This window comes from Lynx rufus, unplaced genomic scaffold (assembly GCF_022079265.1).
Source record: "Lynx rufus isolate CCGP_SWC_20201006 ecotype Redwood Valley unplaced genomic scaffold, mLynRuf1.p SCAF_21, whole genome shotgun sequence".
NCBI classification, from domain to species: Eukaryota; Metazoa; Chordata; class Mammalia; order Carnivora; family Felidae; genus Lynx; species Lynx rufus.
In genome coordinates, this window is record NW_025814836.1 from 508,698 (window position 1) to 532,724 (window position 24,027).

General features: G+C 39.5%; 1 protein-coding gene across 1 annotated transcript in view; it reads right to left on the reverse strand.

Annotated features, from left to right (window-relative positions):
* Nucleotides 1-4,360: 4,360 nt before the first annotated feature.
* NIPA1 (NIPA magnesium transporter 1) overlaps nucleotides 4,361-24,027 on the reverse strand; it is an 89,362-nt gene continuing 69,695 nt past the window's right edge. The window contains exons 4-5 of the mRNA XM_047086708.1: nucleotides 12,894-13,054; nucleotides 4,361-10,058 (exon numbers count right to left, since the gene is read on the reverse strand). Of these exons, the coding sequence (XP_046942664.1) occupies nucleotides 9,547-10,058; nucleotides 12,894-13,054 (673 nt within the window). The 3' untranslated portion in view covers nucleotides 4,361-9,546. The remainder of the gene's footprint in view (nucleotides 10,059-12,893; nucleotides 13,055-24,027) is intronic.

The following is a 24,027-nucleotide window of genomic DNA, read 5'->3' on the forward strand; positions in this document are numbered from 1 at the left end:
TACATTACATATTGAAAGATGGTTGGCATGTTCGTCTCTGATGATGTGATAGATTGATGAAAAATGGCGGCAATTCTCTGCTCATAAATGTACCCAAACATTTTGCAGAGTGACTTTGCAGCTCCACCCCATCCCCTGATTCTGCCTTGGCCTTGGGACTGGGGATAGTTTTCGGCCAAGAAAATGTGGTGGTTCCCAGCCTAAATTTTGCTAAGAAACTGGACTAGCTTGCTGGAGAAGGAGACCATGTGGAACAGAGCAACTTGCAAAGCTACCCAGATGAACCATACTATGTCCAGACTCCAGAGACTGAGCCAACAGACTGATCCAATTGGTTGAATGCACTGTTGATCCACAGACCTATGAAAAAGACTAAATGATTGTTGCTTTAAGCCACCAATTTTGATGTGGATTGGTATGTAGCAATAACTAACAAATGCCAACAGATACCTATAGGAGGCAGATGATTATAATGAAAGTAGTGGTTTGCATGAATACTTAGAAATTATGTTAATTTAACTTAAGGAATTTGTTTGCAGGTCTTCTCTGCCAGTATTCTAATCATTCCAGCAAAGCCCTGCTTCATCTATTCAGCTTTCTCTCTTTGTTGTAGTCCACAGACTCCTCTCACATTTATCTGGTCCTCCCATCTGACACTTAACAGTCACATTATACAATGCATTGTTTCATAAGTGTACATAACATACCTTGCTAACATTATGCAGGCTTCTGAAATGCCCAGATCACTCTCTAGCACGTGATGTTGCATTTCTTTTTTTTTTTTCTTTTTTTTTTTTAACATTTATTTATTTTTGAGACAGAGAAAGAGCATGAACAGGGGAGGGTCAGAGAAAGAGGGAGACACAGAATCCGAAACAGGCTCCAGGCTCTGAGCTGTCAGCACAGAGCCTGATGCGGGGCTCGAACCCACGGACCACAAGATCGTGACCTGAGCCGAAGTCGGAAGCTTAACCGACTGAGCCACCCAGGCGCCCCAGCGTTTCTATATATAATGTGAATGCTCAAGCATTGATCATAAGACATTTTTAAATTTTTAAAAATCCACTTCCTTTTCAAACACTGCTGGTGGGATTATAAAATAGTGCAACTTCCTCGGAAAACAGTTTGGCAGTTCCTTAGAGAGTTAAACATATATCAACCATATGACCCAGATGTTCTATTCCTAGGTATTTATCCAAAAGAAATGAAAGCATATATCCACTAAAAGACTTGTAATTGAACATTCAATAGCAGCTTTATTTGTAATGGCCAAAAAAATGTAAGCAACTCAAATGTCCAACAACAAAGCAACTGTGGATGAGCAACTGTGGTGTATCCATATAATAGAATACCACTGAACAATAAAAGGGAATGAACTACTGATACATGTTATAACATGGCTAATTCTCAAAATAATTTTGGTAAGTGAAAGAAGCCAGACCAAAGGAGTATATAATAAACAATTGTAATATATAGCAACAAAGTGGGTGGTTGACTGGGAGTGGAGGGAACAAGAAAGGCAGAGAGGGATCATAGTGGGTGGGGCAAAAAGAAACTTTGGGGTGATGTATATGTTTGCTGTTTTGCTCATGGTGATACGATCAATCTATAACATCATATCACATACATCAAAACCTACCAAATGTATATTTTATATATGTGCAGTTTACAGTATGTCAATTATACCTCAATAAAGCTGTAAAATTTTTTGTCAGTTATAGAAACAAGTTATATAAGCAAGACTTCTCTACTAAACAGTATTTTTGAAAATCATGTATTAGTAAATCAAATAGTTTTCTCATGTCTAAATTGTTCTTAAGTTGCTTTTCTGTGTTTTGGTTTTGTTACCACAGAGGCCAGCCAAGAGCCCAAGAACAGCATTTCAGGTGTACAATATAGTGATTCATCACTTGCATACAACACCGTGTGCTCATCTCAACAAGTGCATCACCTATTTAACCCTAATCCCCATCACTTATTTAAACCATCCCCCCCACCCATCTCTCCTCTGGTATCTCTAGCATTTTAAAGGTATTATATAAATGTTTTCCAATTAATATTATTAAGTTTACTCAAGACAATAGACTTAAAAATGTAGTAGGGCATATTCTAAAAACATTTGTTGGAGGGAGAGAGGAGAGCTGTCTGGAAAAGATAGTAATAACTTGAAGTAAATTTAGGTAGAACACTAGGATGTTCATTAAAAGCCAGGAATTGGCTTTTAATAATTACCTCATTTGATGAAATGGGGAGTGGATATGGTAGGCAGAATAAAGCCCCCTTCCCCAAAGATTTCCACAGTTCTAACCCATAGAACCTGTTACTATGTTATGTTAGAGGCAAAAGGGACTTTGCACCTGTGATTGAATTAAGGGTCTTGAGATGGGGAGATAATCCTGGATTGTCCAAGTGGGTACAAAATAATTACACGGGTTTTTGTAAGAAGGCAGGGGCACCTGCAGGCTCAGTCAGTTAAGTGTCTGACTTGATTTCAGCTCAGGTCACGATCTCCTGGTTCATGGGATTAAGCCCTGCGTCATGCTCCACACTAAGAGCATGGAGCCTGCTTGGGATTCTCTCTCCCCGCCCCCACCCCTCCCCGTTTCTCTGCCTCTCCCCCATGCACACATGTTCTCCCTCTTAAAAAACAAAAAACAAAACAAAGGCTTAAGTGTCAGAGACAGAGAATGAGATATGACAATGGAAGAAGGATCAGGGAGATGCAACATTGCTAGCTTTAAAGTTGCAGAAAGGGGAATGAGCCAAAAAATGTGCAAGGCCTCTGCTGAAAAAGGCAGGGAACAGATTCTCACCTAGAGCCTCCAGGAAGAATATAATCCTGATAACACCTTGATTTTAGCCCAGTTAAATTCATGTTGGATTTCTGTCCTCCAGAACTGTAAGATAATAAATTTGTGTTGTTTTAAGCCAAAAAGTTTGTAGTAATTTGTTAGAGCAGCAATAAGCACACCAAATTAGGGTAAGGAGGACACTAAGATCCCCCTAACATCATCACCAAAAGTAAAAGGATTCCATTTTATAGACAGGCAACCACACTTTGACTTCTCCATCTTCCATCCCTTTATTTCAGTTATTTTATATGGATTTGTTGTGTTTGTTACTTGATTAGCATCCCTCCTACCCTGCTTGCCATGGTGCAATTCAAATCCCAACTTTCAAATTTCCTCAGCTGGAATCCTTCTCTTCTGAACTGCTAGTACAGATAGAAGTATCTTTGTTTTTGTTTCCTGACTGCCTTACCTCACAAACTCAAAAAAACTTTTTGAAACGACCATGTGAGGTTTGAAATATGGTGTACCAGGTGATAAACATTAAAACAAAGATGCCAACAATGCCATGAGTCATCAGAGAGGCACATGACTCAGGAACAGAGAAAATAGAGCATAAGCTCTTTGGAGGGCAGGGGGCATGCCTGATTTTATACAACCCTCAGAACTAGGTGCAGTACTACTAGCTACTACTGTGCTTGGCTAGAAGCTGAAACTTACAGTTCTATACTAGTAACCAACCAGGACAAGTTTTTGTAGAATTTGGCACTTACACGCTTCACAACCTCAAAAACCTGTGTGGAAAGGGGTATCCATAGAAACATTTGGTGGTTTTTAAAAATGTCTGTTCCTGATTTCTAAATAGATATAGTTTGATCAAAATGTGAGTAATTAGGGGCACCTGGCTGGCTCAGTCAGTGGAGCATGTGATTCTTGATTTGGGGGTTGTAAGTTCAAGACCCACTTTGAGTGTAGAGATTGCTTACAAGTAATCTTTTTAAAAATGATTTTAAAAATCTTTTTAAAAATGTAATTAAATCCTTTTGGACAGAGCCTAAAAAATACATATTTTTTCTCAAATAAAATATTTTTCTGTTTAACAAAGTGACTTACAGGACACTAAAAAGATTAATAATAAGATTTCTGATGATACTTGTAGTTTTAAGATGTGTTATAATTCTCTAAAGTTTTATGTGCTTAAAATATAATAAAATGTTATGTTATATACTCCCCAAACATGTAAAAGATATTAATATATTAAAATATACCTGGTTTTCTTTAATTGTGTCAGAAGGTAATCACTAGATGGTAAATTCCTTCACACATCATGGTTTTGCTCCCTAAGATATTCACAGGCACGTATTTTTTATATCATGATGGGAACTGGGCTATTTGTTTCTGTAAAGAAAATGGGAAACATTTAATTGAGGAATTAGGATGATATGGAACCTGGGACTACATGGGTGTTTCAAGTAGTGGGTAAAAAAAAAAAGCAACAAATGTTCAGCTAGAAATAAGTTATTTTATTTTAAAACACATACAGATTAATAAATATTATTGGAAAACTTAATAAATAGCCTTTTTTATTTACATAAGGCAATTACAACATGCTATGACTATTTCTATAAAGCAAAAGATAAGCAAGTCTTAGCCATTGACAAATGTGTGTATGTATGCTAATTGGAAGCTCCCCTGATACATTTACAGGAAAAAACTTATGCAGTCAATCAACATTTTACATTTTTTATCTAGTCTTCTTCTCTTTCATGATTATATTCCATTTTACAAGAAAGTAATAGTTGTCATTTAAAAAGGCAACAACACTCAGGAATGCTACTGGAAAACAGTACCTTTAAATTATTCCAAAGTGCAAAAACACTGACATAGAGGTGGGGGGAGGGAATTAGTACATTCTGACAAAGAAAAGAAACTTTTCAACGTGACCTTTTGGCACTAGTGGTTTGGGAGCTCCTGACATTTACCTGGTGTCAGGTAATTCATGGTCAGGGTTGAGCTGCTTGGAAGCAGGAAGTTCAGCATCATTCCTAACAAATTTAACACAACAGAATCAATCTGGTTCACAGGTCATTGAATCTTCTGCAGAACATAAACATATGCAGAATGTCAGAAAATCTTATCACATCATCAGAATGTGATCTTTCAGTGCAGCTTTTAAAAGTCCCTGTTTAACCTTCACGTTTTATAATAGAGTATATAAAAGCCTTCCTTAAAAAAAAAAAAAAAAGAAAAAAGAAAAATTAAAGCTTCATGGAATCGTGCAAACTTTACACCCAGCACTTCCTTTGCTTACTCAGTGCTTGAAGCTGCATGTCTAAAGCACAGTCCTGAGCATACAGGATGCCCAGTGCAAGCTGAGTTTCCACTTCACCACTCCAGAGCAATCCTACACATAACACTCTTGTCTGAGGCTACCAGCACACGCTAAAAGTGTGAGTGCTCTAAAACAGGTGATTTGGAGAACCATCTCACCCCTTTAGAGGTAGAGAAACTGAGGCACAGAAAGGTTAAGTGACTCACCTATAGTTGCACAATTCAAGGAAAAATAGAGAAAAGAACAAATAAATCTTTCTCCCTGGCTCATGCTCTGGGGTCCTAGACAATGCTTTTTATCACATTGGGTACATCTGAAATAGATTTATTTACATGATCATTGTTCTACTGAGTATCAACTTTTTACTACACAATAATTTTTGATGTAACATAAAGTTACATTTCTTAAAATATAATTCTCTTGTTGCATTTCACAGCATGTGAGAAATGTATATGAAAATAAACAAGTAGTGATACTGAGCCAAATTCTCATTCTCATTCCTATAATTCTTAATCTTTTCAAGTATATGATGGAGGTATAAGAATCTGGCCAGATGTGAAAAATCACCAATAAACTAAAGGACAGACCCTTAAAATTCATCACCAGTACAACTGTGAGGTGGAAGTGAGGAATACAGAAAATTGAGGTATTTTATATGATAAACTGTTTTATGGTGTGACTGGTGTGCAACTTGATCTTTTCTCTTTCCAACTCAAGTTAACAGGCTTCTAGCTATGACTATGAGTAAAACATATGAAAAACTAACATGGACATGTCCTTGGGAAGAAGGTCAATACTAAGTTGTTAATGTTACATTTTTGGTCCCTGAGAAGGCGGAACATCAAGATTCCATCTAATCCTGCTTGATGGGTGAACTACTTCCTTGGTTTCAAACACAGTGAGAAGGATAACTCCTTCAGACCACTGGAACCAATCAGACAGTCATGAACAGATCTAAATTGAAGCATTTTTCTCTTTCCAGTTTCCTACTCGGTCATAAGAGGTCTAAGTCAGGATCAAGTAGGCATCAAAAAAGAGCAATGGCCATGGCTCTGTAGACAATTGGAGCACTTTCTCCACTATTCTAGATTAGTTGAGCAGCTTGGAAAAGAGAGGTACCATCTCCCAATAAGAACTATGCAGCCATCAATACCTTTGGTCTCCATGGACCAAAGTGCTTGTCTACACCTGGAAGACACTGCATATCAGTGCTTTACAAATGTCTAGGAACTAGCTTCTAGAAGTGAGCACAGTATTTACAAAGAGTGAAGCTGTCAAGGAAGAAGGAAGATGAGGGGTGACTGTACACGTTAATAGTGTTCTGACAGACATGAAACCCAAAGAAAAAGAACAAAGACCAACCTACTACAGCTGGAATGAACTTCTGGAAATAATATTGAGTATAACAAACTGGCTTGAAAAGTAGGAATTGAAAGAATATTTCTTATTGCTGAACCAAGAGCAGCAAAGTGTATTTCACTAACATTCTAATGTGAAAATACTATAGTGACATCTGACTGAAGAACGAGTTATGAGCAGTTCTTATTCCATGTGTGGCAAGAAGCAGACCGCCCTTCCTCTTGAGGACCTTCTCTACAGAGATGGAATAGTCCTCTAGAAGAACAAAATGCCCAGGGTGGTCTCAGAATCCTTAATAGGCCCTACACTTGATCAATTAGCAAAACAGAAAGCAATCTTTTCAAATGCAAAGATTCAGATGAAAAAACAAAGCATTGTCCAAGTAGTAGAGGAGAGAAACGGCTTATTTAAGTATCCAGAGTAAATTTGCAAATTGTGATCAGAAATATAAGATTTTAGAGAGGATTGAAAACAAGTAGGCGGTAGGTAAATTTCTTCTTAGTTTATCAGAGATAAAGCCCAAGGAATAGTATAATCATGAAAATGTTTCATATGTATTTACTTTTGGAGAGACCAATGAGACCCATTCCCATTCTAGCTCCTCCCAAACTCTCACTTTGAGGCCTTTTTTTTCTTTGCAATTCCAAATGAATTATGAAAACATGAATTTATAAAAAAATACATATATATTATTAAATCAGAAGTTATATGCTCTATGTCAAACTTGAAAATTGGGCTCTTTAGACTGCTGGTCATGTCCATTTGAGGCTAGAGTCACACACTTGAAATACAATCCTAAGAACTTTGTCCCACTGGAAGGAAAGCTGTGCATCCCACCAAAATAATCTGCTAAACCTGGGAGAGTCCAACTGTTCCAGAACAAGTCATCTGTAAGAGGAGATCAGCTATTACTACTTTCAGATTTTGTTTTGCTATAAACAAAACAAAACAAAACAGGGATGATCCTCCAGAAAATACCACTGCTGAGTATCCATGGTGTAACCGTGAACTAAAATATAATGAGGAACACTAATAGATGAATTTAAACTAAGCTTCAACTGTAAGCTGTAACAAAATAAACAAGATAATTTCCTTAAGACACATGAACTTTCTCAGTATACTTTTGTTCACCACATGTATTCTTTTAATGTCTCAAACTCCTTATGTAGGAAACTATTATACTGACACTGCTACATGATATTTTCAGAAAGTTCAGTTCAATAAATTAAGGCTTGCATTCCTAAAAATACCTGATAATAAAAAAAACACAAATCTTTAGGAGCTGATAAAAAAAAAGTGAGGGACTTTTTGAGTATTTATTAACTGTCAGTTAATGTAAGATTAAAAATTTTTTAAACAATTTTGTTGCTGCTCTTAGTTCACTAATCACTGACAACTCATGCCATCACATGTACTTTTAATTCATAAAGGTGTTCTTCACTGTATGTTAAACTATCCTCATTTTATTTAGCCTCTTTTATTTAGCCTTTTATTTAGCCTCCCCACACTTTAGGGAACAATTTCTTTGGTATTTAGAAATGCTCTTTTTGCCTGAAAAAATATTTTTTCCTTAGTGAGTAACTTTAATTGGGTATTATTAAATGTGATATTCTAGTTCACTAATTCTGCCTTACCCAATCCCATTTTCCAACTTGGCACAGTTCCCTATTAGATAAAACATTGCATATGAAGTACATGATATCTTGATGAAACAACTTGCATCACTTTGTGCTTTGCTCCCACTTACTATACATAGTAGGTTACTATAAACAGACAAATGATCTCTTTGATCCAAATATTGGCATATTTAGTGGCTATTTTGCATTTCAGAAGATTAATGAGAGGTTGGGTGAGGAATTGTAGGGTGCTCTGCCATCTCAAACAACAGGGAGATGGCTAAATTAATTGTTTTCATTTTAGTAGAAATTCTTTTGAAAACTTACTTTGTATGTTCCAATTTTCAGAAACTTGCCTGAGCTTGACTGTGTCTTTTAACCTGTTCCTGTATTATAGGGAACCTGATATATGTGCTATTGAACAGTTACTCTCTCATCTAACAACCTTATTATCAAGTTGAATAATTTATTTCTTTGGAATGGCCACAATGGTCACTGAAAGAGAATGTGGATATATTTGATACTGGGTCCCAGTTACATAGATTAAATACAAATAAAATACCTTATGCCACTTAAGTCAACTGTCTTTAATTGGACAATAAATACATGCTAAAAAGGTCAATTTGCTCTTATGTGTCTTTCACTGTGACTTTCTTCCAACAAATGAATATACTGTTATTTCTAACTGCTCTATACATTTATATTTTGAATAGTGAAATATTAAAGTATAATCAAAGAGTTATTCTAAGAGAACATACACATAGTAATAGTCAAATTAAGTGAAGAGTTCAAGTGATAAAGGCACTGAAATTGATTTGAGCTATTGAAAGTCATCCTATAAATGGAACTCTGCATCATGTCCACTCATTCTCTCTCTATGTTCAATTAAAATGTCTTGGAGTAGGAGGTGGGAGAGTCAGCTCATTAGCAGATTAAAAACAATTAAATGTATATACTTCTTATTTGGATGAGGTACCTGAATGTTATACATGCTTAATGCAAAATAACACAACTACAGACACATTTACTGTATAGTCAGACTGTAAGACAACAATTTCCCCCATTTCCAAAGTAATCTTCTAAGTAACAATATCTGCTCCCCTGCAAAGACTAACCGGAAAGAGCCCAACTTTATCTTCTATTAAATAATGTTAAAATATTGTTAAAGGAAATAGTATTCATGAAAGCTTCCAGGTTAATGGCAATGAACATGAGATTCCTCTCATCAGAGAGAGATGATGCCCAGACAACCATTTAGCAACTTTAGACTGCAGAGGGCTGGGCCCCTACTTGGATGCTGAGCGATGCTCCCTACTGTCCACCAGACCACCCATTAATATGCAAGCAACTTTAATACCAGTGATTAGGGTCTCTTCTACTTCACATCAAATTAGGACCAGAAACCACATCCATTTCCTATTCCTTGAGCCACCCACCCCCCTGTTGCATCCTAGTCTGTTTTCATATTAGATTTGTTCATCTCCCCAAGGTTGAAATTGAACTCTTTGAACACCTGTATAAGGACAATCCCAACAGAGACAGTAGTGAACCCACAGGCCATACCCAAGAAGTCCACCAGGCCCACGTTGCTCCATTCCCGAAAGAGGATGGCCGAGGCTAACAGGACGAGGGTGGTGAATACGACGTAATAGATGGCCCCGAACACAGAGGAGTCGAAGCACTCAAGTGCCTTGTTGATGTACCTGAACTGGACAATGATGCTGCAACCAAGCACGGCGAGGAGCACCAGGCACAGGCAGAGTGCCCGTTGACTGGATGGGTTGTTGTGGAAGATGTCTTGGGCTGCCAGCCCGATGCCCTTGGTGGAAGGCACGGTGAAACTCCCCAGCAAAGAGCAGATACTAATGTAGACCATGATGTTGGTAGGCCCATGGGCTGGTGCAATCCAAAAGATGAGCAGTAGCAGCATAAGGAGCACGATACACAAATAGCCCACAAACACTGGAAAACAGACAATTTTCTTACTTTAGAGTCAATTCAACAAACCCTAGGCAGAATGTGGTCCTGTGTGTGTGGCCAGAGTGGGAGGGTTCTTCAGGAACATGTGAGAAAGCTGTGGGGTAGTTGTGGCTGTTGCAGTGATTTAAGGGCTACATATAGTGGGCCAAGGCCAGGGGCCCTGAGATGTGGAGACAGTACCACACAAAAATCTCATTCTTCTCACAACTTCTGAGGGTCTCCTTGGACTTGTGACAAATGTGCTTATAATTATCAGAGCCTAGAACCCAGTTATATATAAAACAAAGTAATTTTTGCATATATTTAATATGCACTGAATTTTTCAGAACTTCATTAAGAACTTCATCCCATTGCTGACAACAATATCCCCTGAATGTTTGAGTTAATAGCACGACACTCCACATGAGTCTTTATTTACAGCTCCCAGGCTCTCAGCAACTCCACAAGGCATGGGGTCTACTGGTATGTCTTCTATAGTTGTACCTGAGCATTCTATTTTATTATAAAGTACTATCGGGCTATTTCTCCTTCATATTACATTTAAGGCTTTATTTGCTTTGAAGTTATGTGTACAAAAGGAGGTTGTAATTTCTAATTCAATCTGAGATTATAAAGGAGGTGTTAGAAGCTGGGCCTGACAGGGCTAGGAACAGCCTGGACATGCACTAGGCAGGCTGTGACTCTTCCTCAAACGTAAGAAGAAAAAAGAACTACGGAGCCCTGTTCTGAGGGAAGATTCAGGAAGATGACCTTAAAATTTCTTCTGAGGCAATTCTTTGACAAAAAAATTCATAATGTTTTTTTAACCTTTAGAAAAAAAATTTAAAAACTTAGAAGCCTCTTGGGGTGCCTAGGTGACCCAGTTGGTTAACCATTCAACTCTTAATTTCAGCTCAGGTCATAATCTCACAATTCGTGAGGTCAAGCTCCACATTGGGCTCTGCACTGGCAGCATGGAGCTTGCTTGAGATTCTCTTTGTCCTGAGCATGTAAGCACGTGAGCTCTCTCTCTCAAAATAAATAAACATTAAAAAAAACTTAGAAACCTCTTTAATTTATAAGTGGCTAGAATAGGGGCACCTGGGTGGCTCAGTCAGTTAAGCGTCTGATTTCAGTTCAGGTCATGATCTCGCGGTCTGTGGGTTCAAGCCCCACGATGGGTTCTGTGCTGACAGCTCAGAGCCTGGAGCCTGCTTCAGACTCTGTGTCTCCCTCTCTCTGTTCCTCCCCTACTTGCACTCTGTCTCTCAAAAATAAAATAAACATTAAAAAAAATTTATAAGTGGCTAGAATAACATCATTTTATATTCCAGGTTAAAACACGTTATTCATGTTAAAAAGAAAAATCTTTTAGGGGCACCTGGGTGGCTCAGTCAGCTAAGTGTCCAACTCTTGATTTCAGCACAGGTCATCATCTCACAGTAGTGAGATTGAGCACTGCATCGGGATCTGTGCTGACAGTGCAGAGCCTGCCTGGGATTCTCTCTCTCCCCCTCTCTCTGCCCCTCCCTGCTTGAGCACATGGCTCTTTCTCTCTCAAAATAAATAAATAAACTATAATTTAAAAAAAAGAAAAATCTTTTTGCTACCATCATATTTTCATACCAAATTATTATGGCAGTATTCAAATTAGATATGTTTTTTGTAAAAGTTAAGACCTGAATATACTGGTATCATCCACATTTATCAGAAAGTAAAAGGCCTTTGGATATACTTTTCTGAAAATTACATAAAGTATATTCTTCAGGATATTCATATCCATTTTTCTGATTTTTTTCATGTTTTTGTACTTTCATTTCTCACAGTTTTGGAAATATTTTGGCTTTTACAGGAGGAAGTAAATATAACAATGCTAAATGTTTAGGGATAAAAAATTACAGGAAAATACAGTCTTGATTAATTTCATTATGAATCCCTTTTGAAATTTTACAGATATTTCCACTGCAATGTCATTCACTGCCAATTAAAAGCTATAAAAGAGTGGTGAGGTATTTGTGGCTTAGAGATGTCTGTATTTGGGATATTGGTGTGGATGCAGTTTTGTGCTGGCACCTGTCTAAAATTGTTGGTAAGCAATATAAGATGGTCTGCTGGGAGTAATTTAGAAGAATCTATACTTTAGGCCAGTACGATTATGTAGACTGTTGTTTTTTATAGCATTTGTCATGTCAAAAACATGTAGAAAAACTATACAGAGATCTCTGTGGGAAATCCAAAGATAAATCAAATTGGGTCTCAGCTCTCAGTTTCACATTACAGGGAAGTATAGAGGCTTGGGCACAACAGTGGTCCTGAGGGGAACATGGTCCAGAGCAGATCCCAGGAGGACGGACACAAAAGAGAAGAGACAGTAGGAATGCAGGAAAGGAGGTAGGGTGGGAGTACTGGGAGGTGGCAAGAGGTGACAGGAGGAGGCGTGTGGGGGGTGGTCATAGGAGGTAGGGGAATGGGAAGGCCATGGTAAGTGGCAGGTGGGTGCTCATGGGATTGAGGCCTGAGGGGATGAGGCCGCGTTGAGGGGGCCAGGTGATAAAGGCGCCCATGCGCAAGATCCCAGAGGTCCGGAAGAAAGCAGAAGCAGTACTGAACTCCAGAGAGCAGGGATGCAAGGTCCAGAACCACCAGACCTCCTCCTACTCCTGGGGCAGCAGGAGAGCAGGGGATGCTATAAAGTGTAGGGCACAGCAATGGCCACTCATATGCAAAGTCAAACACAGGGTCTGTGAAAACAGACCATAGGTAGGCCAACCCAAGCCCAGGCCTGGATCACACTGGAGACAGGCAAGCTCTCTGGCACCTTTGCTAGAAAGGAGTTACCTGGGTTAGTCAGCTTCTCTTCCAGCTCAGCCTGAGTGGTCACACTCTCAGATTTCGGGGAGTGGATAATCAGTACAACAGAACCTGCACAGCTTAGCAGACATCCCAACTTGCCCAAGATGTTGAGCTTTTCCTTCAGAAGATAAGAAGCTAAAATGGACCTTTGTTTAAAAAAAGAGAGAGAGAAATCGTTAAAATTTAATACTATCTGACCTGTTTCTACTAACTGTAGTTATTTTAGAAAAGCCATATTTTCTTGATAGCCATATTCATTTTTAACTTAGTTTTTAAGAGTAGAAATGATTAGGAATTTATTGAAATTATTAAATACAAAGGATTTTCATACCAATACCATGCAGTCAATACATAGTTAATGACTCTTAATTCATACTGCTATACATTATTTCAGTAGATATGAAATAGATCAGAATAGAAAAATAAGTCATCATTCATAAAATGAGGTTTTATGGTTAAATAAAAATATTCTTTCCTTATTTCTTTATTTTTGTTTATTTATTTATTTTGAGAGAGAGAGAAAGAGTACGTGTAAAGGGGCAGAGAGAAAGGGAGAGAGAATCCTCGCTGACAGTGCAGAGCCTGATGTGGGACTCAATCGCACAAACTGCAAGATCATGACCTGAACCGAAACCAAGAGTCGGATGCCTAACTGACTGAGCCACCCAGGTGCCCTGTTTCCTTATTTTTAAAAGCAAACAATCAAAGAAACTATGTTAAGTGGGAAAGTAGGATATGAAAACTGTTAAAATAATTATAAGTCATTCACGATCAAAACACGTCAGTTAAAATAAATTAAGAAAATGCACAAACAAGAAAAAAACCAAAATGCTAATAGTAATTACATTATGGTAGGAGTATGGGTGATTGGTTATTTTTCTCTTCTATAATACCTCAAATATTTAAAATGTGGTCACATTATTTTTTAATGCAAAAAAACATCTTAAAACATCTATAATTTTTTTAAAAAGTTTTTGTTTTGTTTTTTAATTAAATAGGCTCCACGTCCAACATGGGGTTTGAACTCATGACTCAGAGATCAAGAGTCACATGCTCTACCTACTGATTGATCCAGCCAGGCACCCCAAAATCTCTATAATCTTAAGGTTGGTAATATGTTTCCTTCTTTTTTTTTTAATTTACATCCAAGTTAGCTAGCATTTAGTACAATAATGATTTCAGGAGTAGAATCCAGTGATTCATCCCCTACATATAACACCCAGTGCTCATCCCAATAAGTGTCTTCCTTAATGCCCCTTGCCCATTTATCCCTATATTTCTCCATATTTAAGTCTCTTATGTTTTGTCTCCCTCCCTGTTTTTATACTATTTTTGCTTCCCTTCCCTTATGTTAATCTGTTTTGTATCTTAAATTCCAAAGGAGTGAAGTCCTATGATATTTGCCTTTCTCTGACTGACTAATTTCGCTTAGCAGAATATCCTCTAGTTTCATCCATGTTGCTGCAAATGGCAGGATTTCATTCTTTTTGGTTGTTGAGTAATACTCCATTGTGTATATATATACACACACACACCAAATCTTCTTTATTCACCGGTTGATGGACATTTGAACTCTTTCCATACTTTGGCTATTGTTGATAGTGCTGCTATAAACATTGGGATGCATGTGCCCCTTTGAAACCGTGTACCTGTATCCCTTGGATAAATACCTAGTAGTGCAATTGCTTGGTCGTAGGATAGTTCTATTTTTAATTTTTTGAGGAACCTCCATACTGTTTTCCAGAGTGGCTGCACCAGTTTGCATTCCCACCAGCAATGCAAAAGCATTCCTCTTTCTCTGCATCCTCGCCAGCATTTGTTGTTGCCTGAGTTGTTAATTTTAGCCATTCTAACAGGTTTGAGGTGGTATCTCATTGTGGATTGGATTTGTATTTCTCTGATGTTGAGCATTTTTTCCATGTCTGTTAGCCATCTGGCTATAGATGGCTATCTTTATTTATTTATTTATTTATTTATTTATTTATTTATTTATTTATTTTTCAATATATGAAATTTATTGACAAGTTGGTTTCCATACAACACCCAGTGCTCATCCCAAAAGGTGCCCTCCTCAATACCCATCACCCACCCTCCCCTCCCTCCCACCCCCCATCAACCCTCAGTTTGTTCTCAGTTTTTAAGAGTCTTTTATGCTTTGGCTCTCTCCCACTCTAACCTCTTTTTTTTTTTTTTTTTCTTTTTCCTTCCCCTCCTCCATGGGTTTCTGTTAAGTTTCTCAGGATCCACATATGAGTGAAAACATATTGTATCTGTCTTTCTCTGCCTGACTTATTTCACTTAGCATAACACTCTCCAGTTCCATCCACGTTGCTACAAAAGGCCATATTTCATTCTTTCTCATTGCCATGTAGTATTCCATTGTGTATATAAACCACAATTTCTTTATCCATTCATCAGTTGATGGACATTTAGGCTCTTTCCACAATTTGGCTATTGTTGAGAGTGCTGCTATAAACATTGGGGTACAAGTGCCCCGAGGCATCAGTACCCCTGTATCCCTTGGGTAAATTCCTAGCAGTGCTATTGCTGGGTCATAGAGTAGGTCTATTTTTAATTTTCTGAGGAACCTCCATACTGCTTTCCAGAGCGGTTGCACCAATTTGCATTCCCACCAACAGTGCAAGAGGGTTCCTTTTTCTCCACATCCTCTCCAGCATCTATAGTCTCCTGACTGGTTCATTTTGGCCACTCTGACTGGCGTGAGGTGATATCTGAGTGTGGTTTTGATTTGTATTTCCCTGATAAGGAGCGACGTTGAACATCTTTTCATGTGCCTGTTGGCCATCTGGATGTCCTGTTTAGAGAAGTGTCTATTCATGTTTTCTGCCCATTTCTTCACTGGGTTATTTGTTTTTCGGGTGTGGAGTTTGGTGAGCTCTTTATAGATTTTGGATACTAGCCCTTTGTCCGATATGTCATTTGCAAATATCTTTTCCCATTCCGTTGGTTGCCTTTTAGTTTTGTTGGTTGTTTCCTTTGCTGTGCAGAAGCTTTTTATCTTCACAAGGTCCCAGTAATTCATTTTTGCTTTTATTTCCCTTGCCTTTGGGGATGTGTCGAGTAAGAGATTGCTACGGCTGAGGTCAGAGAGGTCTTTTCCTGCTTTCTCCTCTAGGGTTTTGATGGTTTTCTGTCTCACATTCAGGTCCTTTATCCATTTTGAGTTTATTTTTGTGAATGGTGTGAGAAAGTGGTCTAGTTTCAACCTTCTGCATGTTGCTGTTCAGTTCTCCCAGCACCATTTGTTAAAGAGACTGTTTTTTTTCCATTGGATGTTCTTTCCTGCTTTGTCAAAGATGAGTTGGCCATACGTTTGTGGGTCTAGTTCTGGGGTTTCTATTCTATTCCATTGGTCTATGTGTCTGTTTTTGTGCCAATACCATGCTGTCTTGATGATGACAGCTTTGTAGTAGAGGCTAAAGTCTGGGATTGTGATGCCTCCTGCTTTGGTCTTCTTCTTCAGAATTACTTTGGCTATTCGGGGCCTTTTGTGGTTCCATATGAATTTTAGGATTGCTTGTTCTAGTTTTGAGAAGAATGCTGGTGCTATTTTGATTGGGATTGCATTGAATGTGTAGATAGCTTTGGGTAGTATTGACATTTTGACAATATTTATTCTTCCAATCCATGAGCAGGGAATGTCTTTCCACTTCTTTATATTTCTTCAATTACCTTCATAAGCTTTCTAAAGTTTTCAGCATACAGATCTTTTACATCTTTGGTTAGATTTATTCCTAGGTATTTTATGCTTCTTGGTGCAATTGTGAATGGGATCAGTTTCTTGATTTGTCTTTCTGTTGCTTCATTGTTAGTGTATAATAATGCGACTGATTTCTGTACATTGATTTTGAATCCTGCAACTTTGCTGAATTCATGTATCAGTTCTAGTAGACTTTGGGTGGAGTCTATCGGATTTTCCATGTGTAATATCATGTCATCTGCAAAAAGCGAAAGCTTGACTTCATCTTTGCCAATTTTGATGCCTTTGATTTCCTTTTGTTGTCTGATTGCTGATGCTAGAACTTCCAACACTATATTAAACAACAGCGGTGAGAGTGGGCATCCCTTTCGTGTTCCTGATCTCAGGGAAAAAGCTCTCAGTTTTTCCCCATTGAGGATGATGTTAGCTGTGGGCTTTTCATAAATGGTTTTTATGATGTTTAAGTATGTTCCTTCTATCCTGACTTTCTCAAGGGTTTTTATTAAGAAAGGGTGCTGATTTTGTCAAAGGCCTTTTCTGCATCGATTGACAGGATCATATGGTTCTTATCTTTTCTTTCATTAATGTGATGTATCACGTTGATTGATTTGCGAATGTTGAACCAGCCCTGCATCCCAGGAATGAATCCCACTTGATCATGGTGAATAATTCTTTTTATATGCTGTTGAATTCGATTTGATAGTATCTCATTGAGAATTTTTGCATCCATATTCATCAGGGATATTGGCCTGTAGTTCTCTTTTTTTACTGGGTCTCTGTCTGGTTTAGGAATCAAAGTAATACTGGCTTCATAGAATGAGTCTGGAAGTTTTCCTTCCCTTTCTATTTCTTGGAATAGCTTGAGAAGGATAGGTATTATCTCTGCTTTAAACGTCTGGTAGAACTCCCCTGGGAAGCCATCTGGTCCTGGACTCTTATTTGTTGGGAGATTTTTGATAACCGATTCAATTTCTTCGCTGGTGATGGGTCTGTTCAAGCTTTCTATTTCCTCCTGATTGAGTTTTGGAAGAGTGTGGGTGTTCAGGAATTTGTCCATTTCTTCCAGGTTGTCCAATTTGTTGGCATATAATTTTTCATAGTATTCCCTGACAATTGTTTGTATCTCTGAGGGACTGGTTGTAATAATCCCATTTTCATTCATGATTTTATCTATTTGGATCATCTCCCTTTTCTTTTTGAGAAGCCTGGCTAGAGGATTGTCAATTTTGTTTATTTTTTCAAAAAACCAGCTCTTGGTTTCGTTGATCTGCTCTACAGTTTTTGTAGATTCTATATTGTTTATTTCTGCTCTGATCTTTATTATTTCTCTTCTTCTACTGGGTTTAGGCTGCCTTTGCTGTTCTGCTTCTATTTCCTTTAGGTGTGCTCTTAGAGTTTGTATTTGGGATTTTTCTTGTTTCTTGAGATAGGCCTGGATTGCAATGCATTTTCCTGTCAGGACTGCCTTCGCTGCGTCCCAAAGCGTTTGGATTGTTGTATTTTCATTTTCGTTTGTTTCCATATATTTTTTAATTTCTTCTCTAATTGCCTGGTTGACCCACTCATTCTTTAGTAAGGTGTTCTTTAACCTCCATGCTTTTGGAGGTTTTCCAGACTTTTTCCTGTGGTTGATTTCAAGCTTCATAGCATTGTGGTCTGAAAGTATGCATGGTATAATTTCAATTCTTGTGAACTTATGAAGGGCTGTTTTGTGACCCAGTATATGATCTATCTTGGAGAATGTTCCATGTGCACTTGAGAAGAAAGTATATTCTGTTGCTTTGGGATGCAGAGTCTAAATATATCTGTCAAGTCCATCTGATCCAAAGTATCATTCAGGGCCCTTGTTTCTTTATTGACCGTGTGTCTAGATGATCTATCCATTTCTGTTAGTGGAGTGTTAAAGTCCCCTGCAATTACCACATTCTTATCAGTAAGGTTGCTTATGTTTATGGGTAATTGTTTTATATATTTGGGGGCTCCGTATTCGGTGCATAGACATTTATAATTGTTAGCTCTTCCTGATGGATAGACCCTGTAATTATTATATAATGCCCTTCTTCATCTCTTGTTACAGCCTTTAATTTAAAGTCTAGTTTGTCTGATATAAGTATGGCTACTCCAGCTTTCTTTTGACTTCCAGTAGCATGATACATAGTTCTCCATCCCCTCACTCTCAATCTAAAGGTGTCCTCAGGTCTAAAATGAGTCTCTTGTAGACAGCAAATAGATGGGTCTTGTTTTTTTATCCATTCTTATACCCTATGTCTTTTGGTTGGTGCATTTAATCCATTTACATTCAGTGTTATTATAGAAAGATACGGGTTTAGAGTCATTGTGATGTCTGTATGTTTTATGCTTGTAATGATGTCTCTGGTACTTTGTCTCACAGGATCCCCCTTAGGATCTCTTGTAGGGCTGGTTTCGTGGTGACAAATTCCTTCAGTTTTTGTTTGTTTGGGAAGTCCTTTATCTCTCCTTCTATTCTAAATGACAGACTTGCTGGATAAAGGATTCTCGGCTGCATATTTTTTCTGTTTAGCACACTGAAGATCTCGTGCCAATTCTTTCTGGCCTGCCAAGTTTCAAAAGAGAGATCAGTCACGAGTCTTATAGGTCTCCCTTTATATATGAGGGCTCGTTTATCCCTTGCTGCTTTCAGAATTTTCTCTTTATCCTTGTATTTTGCCAGTTTCACTATGATATGTCGTGCAGGAGATCGATTCAAGTTACGTCTGAAGGGAGTTCTCTGTGCCTCTTGGATTTCAATGCCTTTTTCCTTCCCCAGTTCAGGGAAGTTCTCAGCTATTATTTCTTCAAGTACCCCTTCAGCACCTTTCCCTCTCTCTTCCTCCTCTGGGATACCAATTATGCGTATATTATTTCTTTTTAGTGTATCACTTAGTTCTCTAATTTTCCCCTTATACTCCTGGATTTTTTTTATCTCTCTTTCTCTCAGCTTCCTCTTTTTCCATAACTTTATCTTCTAGTTCACCTATTCTCTCCTCTGCCTCTTCAATCCGAGCTGTCGTCATTTCCATTTTGTTTTGCATTTCGTTTAAAGCGCTTTTCAGCTCCTTGTGACTGTTCCTTAGTCCCTTGATCTCTGTAGCAAGAGATTCTCTGCTCTCCTCTATACTGTTTTCAAGCCCAGCAATTAATTTTATGACTATTATTCTAAATTCACTTTCTGTTATATTATTTAAATCCTTTTTGATCAGTTCATTAGCTGTTGTTATTTCCTGGAGATTCTTCTGAGGGGAATTCTTCCGTTTGGTCATTTTGGATAGTCCCTGGAGTGGTGAGGACCTGCAGGGCGCTTCCCCCGTGCTGTGGTGTATAACTGGAGTTGGTGGGCGGGACCGCAGTCAGACCTGATGTCTGCCCCCAGCCCACCGCTGGGGCCACAGTCAGACTGGTGTGTGCCTTCTCTTCCCCTCTCCTAGGGGCGGGATTCACTGTGGGGTGGCGTGGCCCATCTAGGCTACTTGCACACTGCCAGGCTTGTGGTGCTGGGGATCTGGCGTATTAGCTGGGGTCAGTAGGCAAGGTGCACGGGGGCAGGAGGGGCAGGCTTAGCTAGCTTCTCCTTAGGTGATCCACTTCAGGAGGCGCCCTGTGGCAGTGGAAGGGAGTCAGATCCGCTGCCGGAGGTTTGGCTCCACAGAAGCACAGCGTTGGGTGTTTGCGCGGAGCGAGCAATTTCCCTGGCAGGAACTGGTTCCCTTTGGGATTTTGGCTGGGGGATGGGCGGGGGAGATGGCGCTGGCAAGCGCCTTTGTTCCCCACCAAACTGCACTCTGTCTCTGGGGGCTCAGCAGCTCTCCCTCCCTTTGTCCTCCAGCCTTCTCGCTTTCAGAGCAGAGCTGTTAACTTATGACCTCCCAGACGCTAAGTCGCGCTTGCTGTCGGAACACAGTCCGTCCGGCCCCTCCGCTTTTGCCAGCCAGACTCAGGGCTCTGCTTGGCTGGGGGGGCCGCCCCTCCGCCCCAGCTCCCTCCTGCCAGTCCGTGGAGCGCGCACTGCCTCGCCGCCCTTCCTACCCTCTTCCGTGGTCCTCTGGTCTGCGCTTGGCTCCGGAGACTCCGTTCTGCTAAGCCTCTGGAGGTTTTCTGGGTTATTTAGGCAGGTGTAGATGGAATCTAAGTGATCAGCAGGACGCGCGGTGAGCCCAGCGTCCTCCTACGCCGCCATCTTCTAGAATTATTTCTAGATGGCTATCTTTAGAAAAGTGTCTATTCACAGGGGCACCTGGGTGGTTCAGTCAGTTGAGTGTTGGACTTTGGCTCAGGTCATGATCTTGAGGTTCTTGAGTTGGAGCCCGCATCGGGCTCTGCACTAACAGCTTGGGGCCTGGAGCCTGCTTCAGATTCTGTGTCTCCCTCTCTCTCTGCCCCTCCCCCACTCCCACTCTGTCTCTCTCAAATATAAATAAATATTTTTTAAAAAGTGTCTATTCATGTCTTTTGTCCTTTTTTTCACTGGATTATGGTTTTTGGGTGTTCAGTTTGATCAGTTTTTTTAATAGATTTTGGATACTAGCCCTTTATTTGATATGTCATTTGCAAATATCTTCTCCCATTCAGTCGGTTGCCTTTTAGTTTTGCTGATTGTTTCCTTTGCTGTGCAGAAGCTTTGTATCTTGATTAGGTACCAATAGTAGTTCATTTTTGCTTTTGTTTCCCTTGCCTCTGGAGACGTATTAAGAAGTTGCTGTGGCCAAGATCAAAGAGGTTTTTGCCTGCTTTCTCCTGGAAGATTTTGATGGCTTCCTGTCTTAAGCTTAGGTCTTTCATCCATTTTGATTTTATTTTTGTGTATGGTGTAAGAAAGTAGTCCAGATTCATTCTTCTGCATGTTGCTGTCCAGTTTTCCCAACACCATTTGCTGAAGAGACTGTCTTTTTTTCCATTGGATACTCTTTCCTGCTTTGTCAAAGATTAGTTGGCCACACGTTTGTGGGTCCATTTCTGGGATCTCTATTCTGTTCCATTGATCTGAGTGTCTGTTCTTGTGCCAGTACGATACTGTCTTGATGATTACAGCTTTGTAGTACATCTTGAAGTCTGGAATTGTGATACCTCCAGCTTTGGTTTTCTTTTTCAAGATTGCTTTGGCTATTCGGGGCCTTTTCTGGTTCCATACAAAGTTTAGGATCATTTGTTCTAGCTCTGTGAAGAATGCTGGTATTACTTTGATACGAATTCACTGAATATGTAGATTGCCTTGGGTAGTATTGACATTTTAAGAATATTTGTTCTTCCAACCCATAAGCATTGGAATATTTTTCCATTTTCTTGTGTCTTCTTCAATTTCTTTCATAAGCTTTCTATAGTTTTCAGTGTATAGGTTTTTCACCTCTTTGATTAGGTTTATTCCTAGGTATTTTATGGGTTTTGTTGGATAATATATTTCTTATTTCTCTGTATAACATCAGTATACACTTTGAATTGGAAAACCAAGACTTTTAGTTATCATGGGACTAGTAATTGTCACTTTGTTGTTGTCTATGCCAAATGCACTCAGAGAACATGAATACCCATGAGGAAGGCACACCAGACCCAGATATACTGGATTATTTCCTTTTTAATCCTTGTTTACAGATAAAAAAGCTGAGCCTCAGAAAGGATTATTACTGAACCCAAGGCCACAGAAAGCTAACAAGAGGTGAAATCATGGTGATGACATACACATAAAGCCAAAGCTCCAACTTTTTCCATATACCACTTTGTTTCTTTACCCCTACACAGCCTGGTCCTCAAGGAAACCTTGGCAATGTACTTGGGGAAATAAATAACATCACTAAAAGAACCAACAAATGATGTTAGAATACACAACTGGGTGTTAAATTGAGGGGCTCCTCATAGCTGCACACAGAAGTGGAAACCAGAGGACTGGGAAGCTCTCAGTGCAAGAGATGAGCCTGGGATGATAAGCAGGCTATGCCACAGTGGAAGGTGGCTGCCATGCATGAAAGCAGAGAGGCAGCTATGAGCCTGAACCACAAGGCCAACTCATCTCTTAGTCCACTGTAAAATACCAGAGTACAAATTAAATAGTACTGCAAAATAGTTTATTACTCAGTTTCCAAGATGAGGGGTCATAGCAACCACTATACAATACACTATGCGGAGCCACACAGGGAACCACAAGGGTTGGTCATGAGATGGGGGAAAGGAAGAACCTATTGTGGTTTCTGTGAGAAGGAATGGGGAGGAAGGGTAAGCCCAGGTTTAGAATTGGCTAATGTGATTAATTTCAAGACTCTGGGGCATAGGCGCTCTCCCTAGTTGTCTCATACCTGGCCCTGGGGAGATTAGGCTCTGGATTAGTTGGTTTACATTTGAAAAGAATGCCTCCCCCACCTAAGGGGTGATAAATGGGGGAGAAGGCCAAGGCAAGGTGACTTGGGCTTATTATTGGATTGTCCAGAACTAGGTGTGTTTAGCACATGCATGTAGGGCAGATGTTAAAACATCAAGTTTAGAGAAGTTAGAAACATAGTCAGTATAGTACTGTGTCATTTAAGGACACACAAAGAAAGGATTTGGGCAACTACTTACCTCTGAGTCTATTCCTCATTAAGAATTAGTCCTTGCCCTCCCCTCTGTGGCTAGGAATGAACAACCCCATGGTGGCTGCGATGGAGGCGGAGTATCTACCTAACAGGCCTCCCCAGCACGAAATCACCAACTATTCAATTCAAAACCTTTCTCTTATTGCTTTCCCTGGGCTGCAATCATTAGAGCCTATTGGCTTCTGAGCTGAGATTAGATGAAAGGCAATCACGAATCAACAAACTGTCCCATGGAAGTGTACCTTCCACTACAACACTAGAGTTGAGCAGTTGCAACAGAGCCCATACGGCCCACAAAGCATAAGATATTTGCCATCTAGCCCTTGAGAGAAAACGTCTGCCACCCTCTAAGTTAAATGGTTAAATGGTCAGTGAAACTGATGGCATAGCTACCTGGAGAGCTGGTCTGAGATGTAGCTACAAGTTACATGTTGGCATCAGGGCCACAACACAGAGAAGCAGTGTCTGCACTGGTGAGGGTGGGGGTGGGAAGGTGAAGTGGGGAACAGTGTGATAAAGAAAAGGCAAGAGAAAGAGGAAGAAAGAAACTTAATGCCAAGAGTCAATAAATTATCTCAATAAACATATAGCAATAGGAAACAAACAAAATGTGCTATTCACAACAGCTAAAACATGGAAGCAACCAAGTGTCCACTGATGGATGAAAGGATAGGCAAAATGTTGTCTATATTGGGGCACCTGGGTGGCTCAGTCGGGTAAGTGTCTGACTTCAGCTCAGGTCATGATCTCATGGTTTGTGAATTTGAGCCCCACATTGGGCTCTGTGCTGACAGCTCAGAGCCTGGAGCCTGCTTCAGAT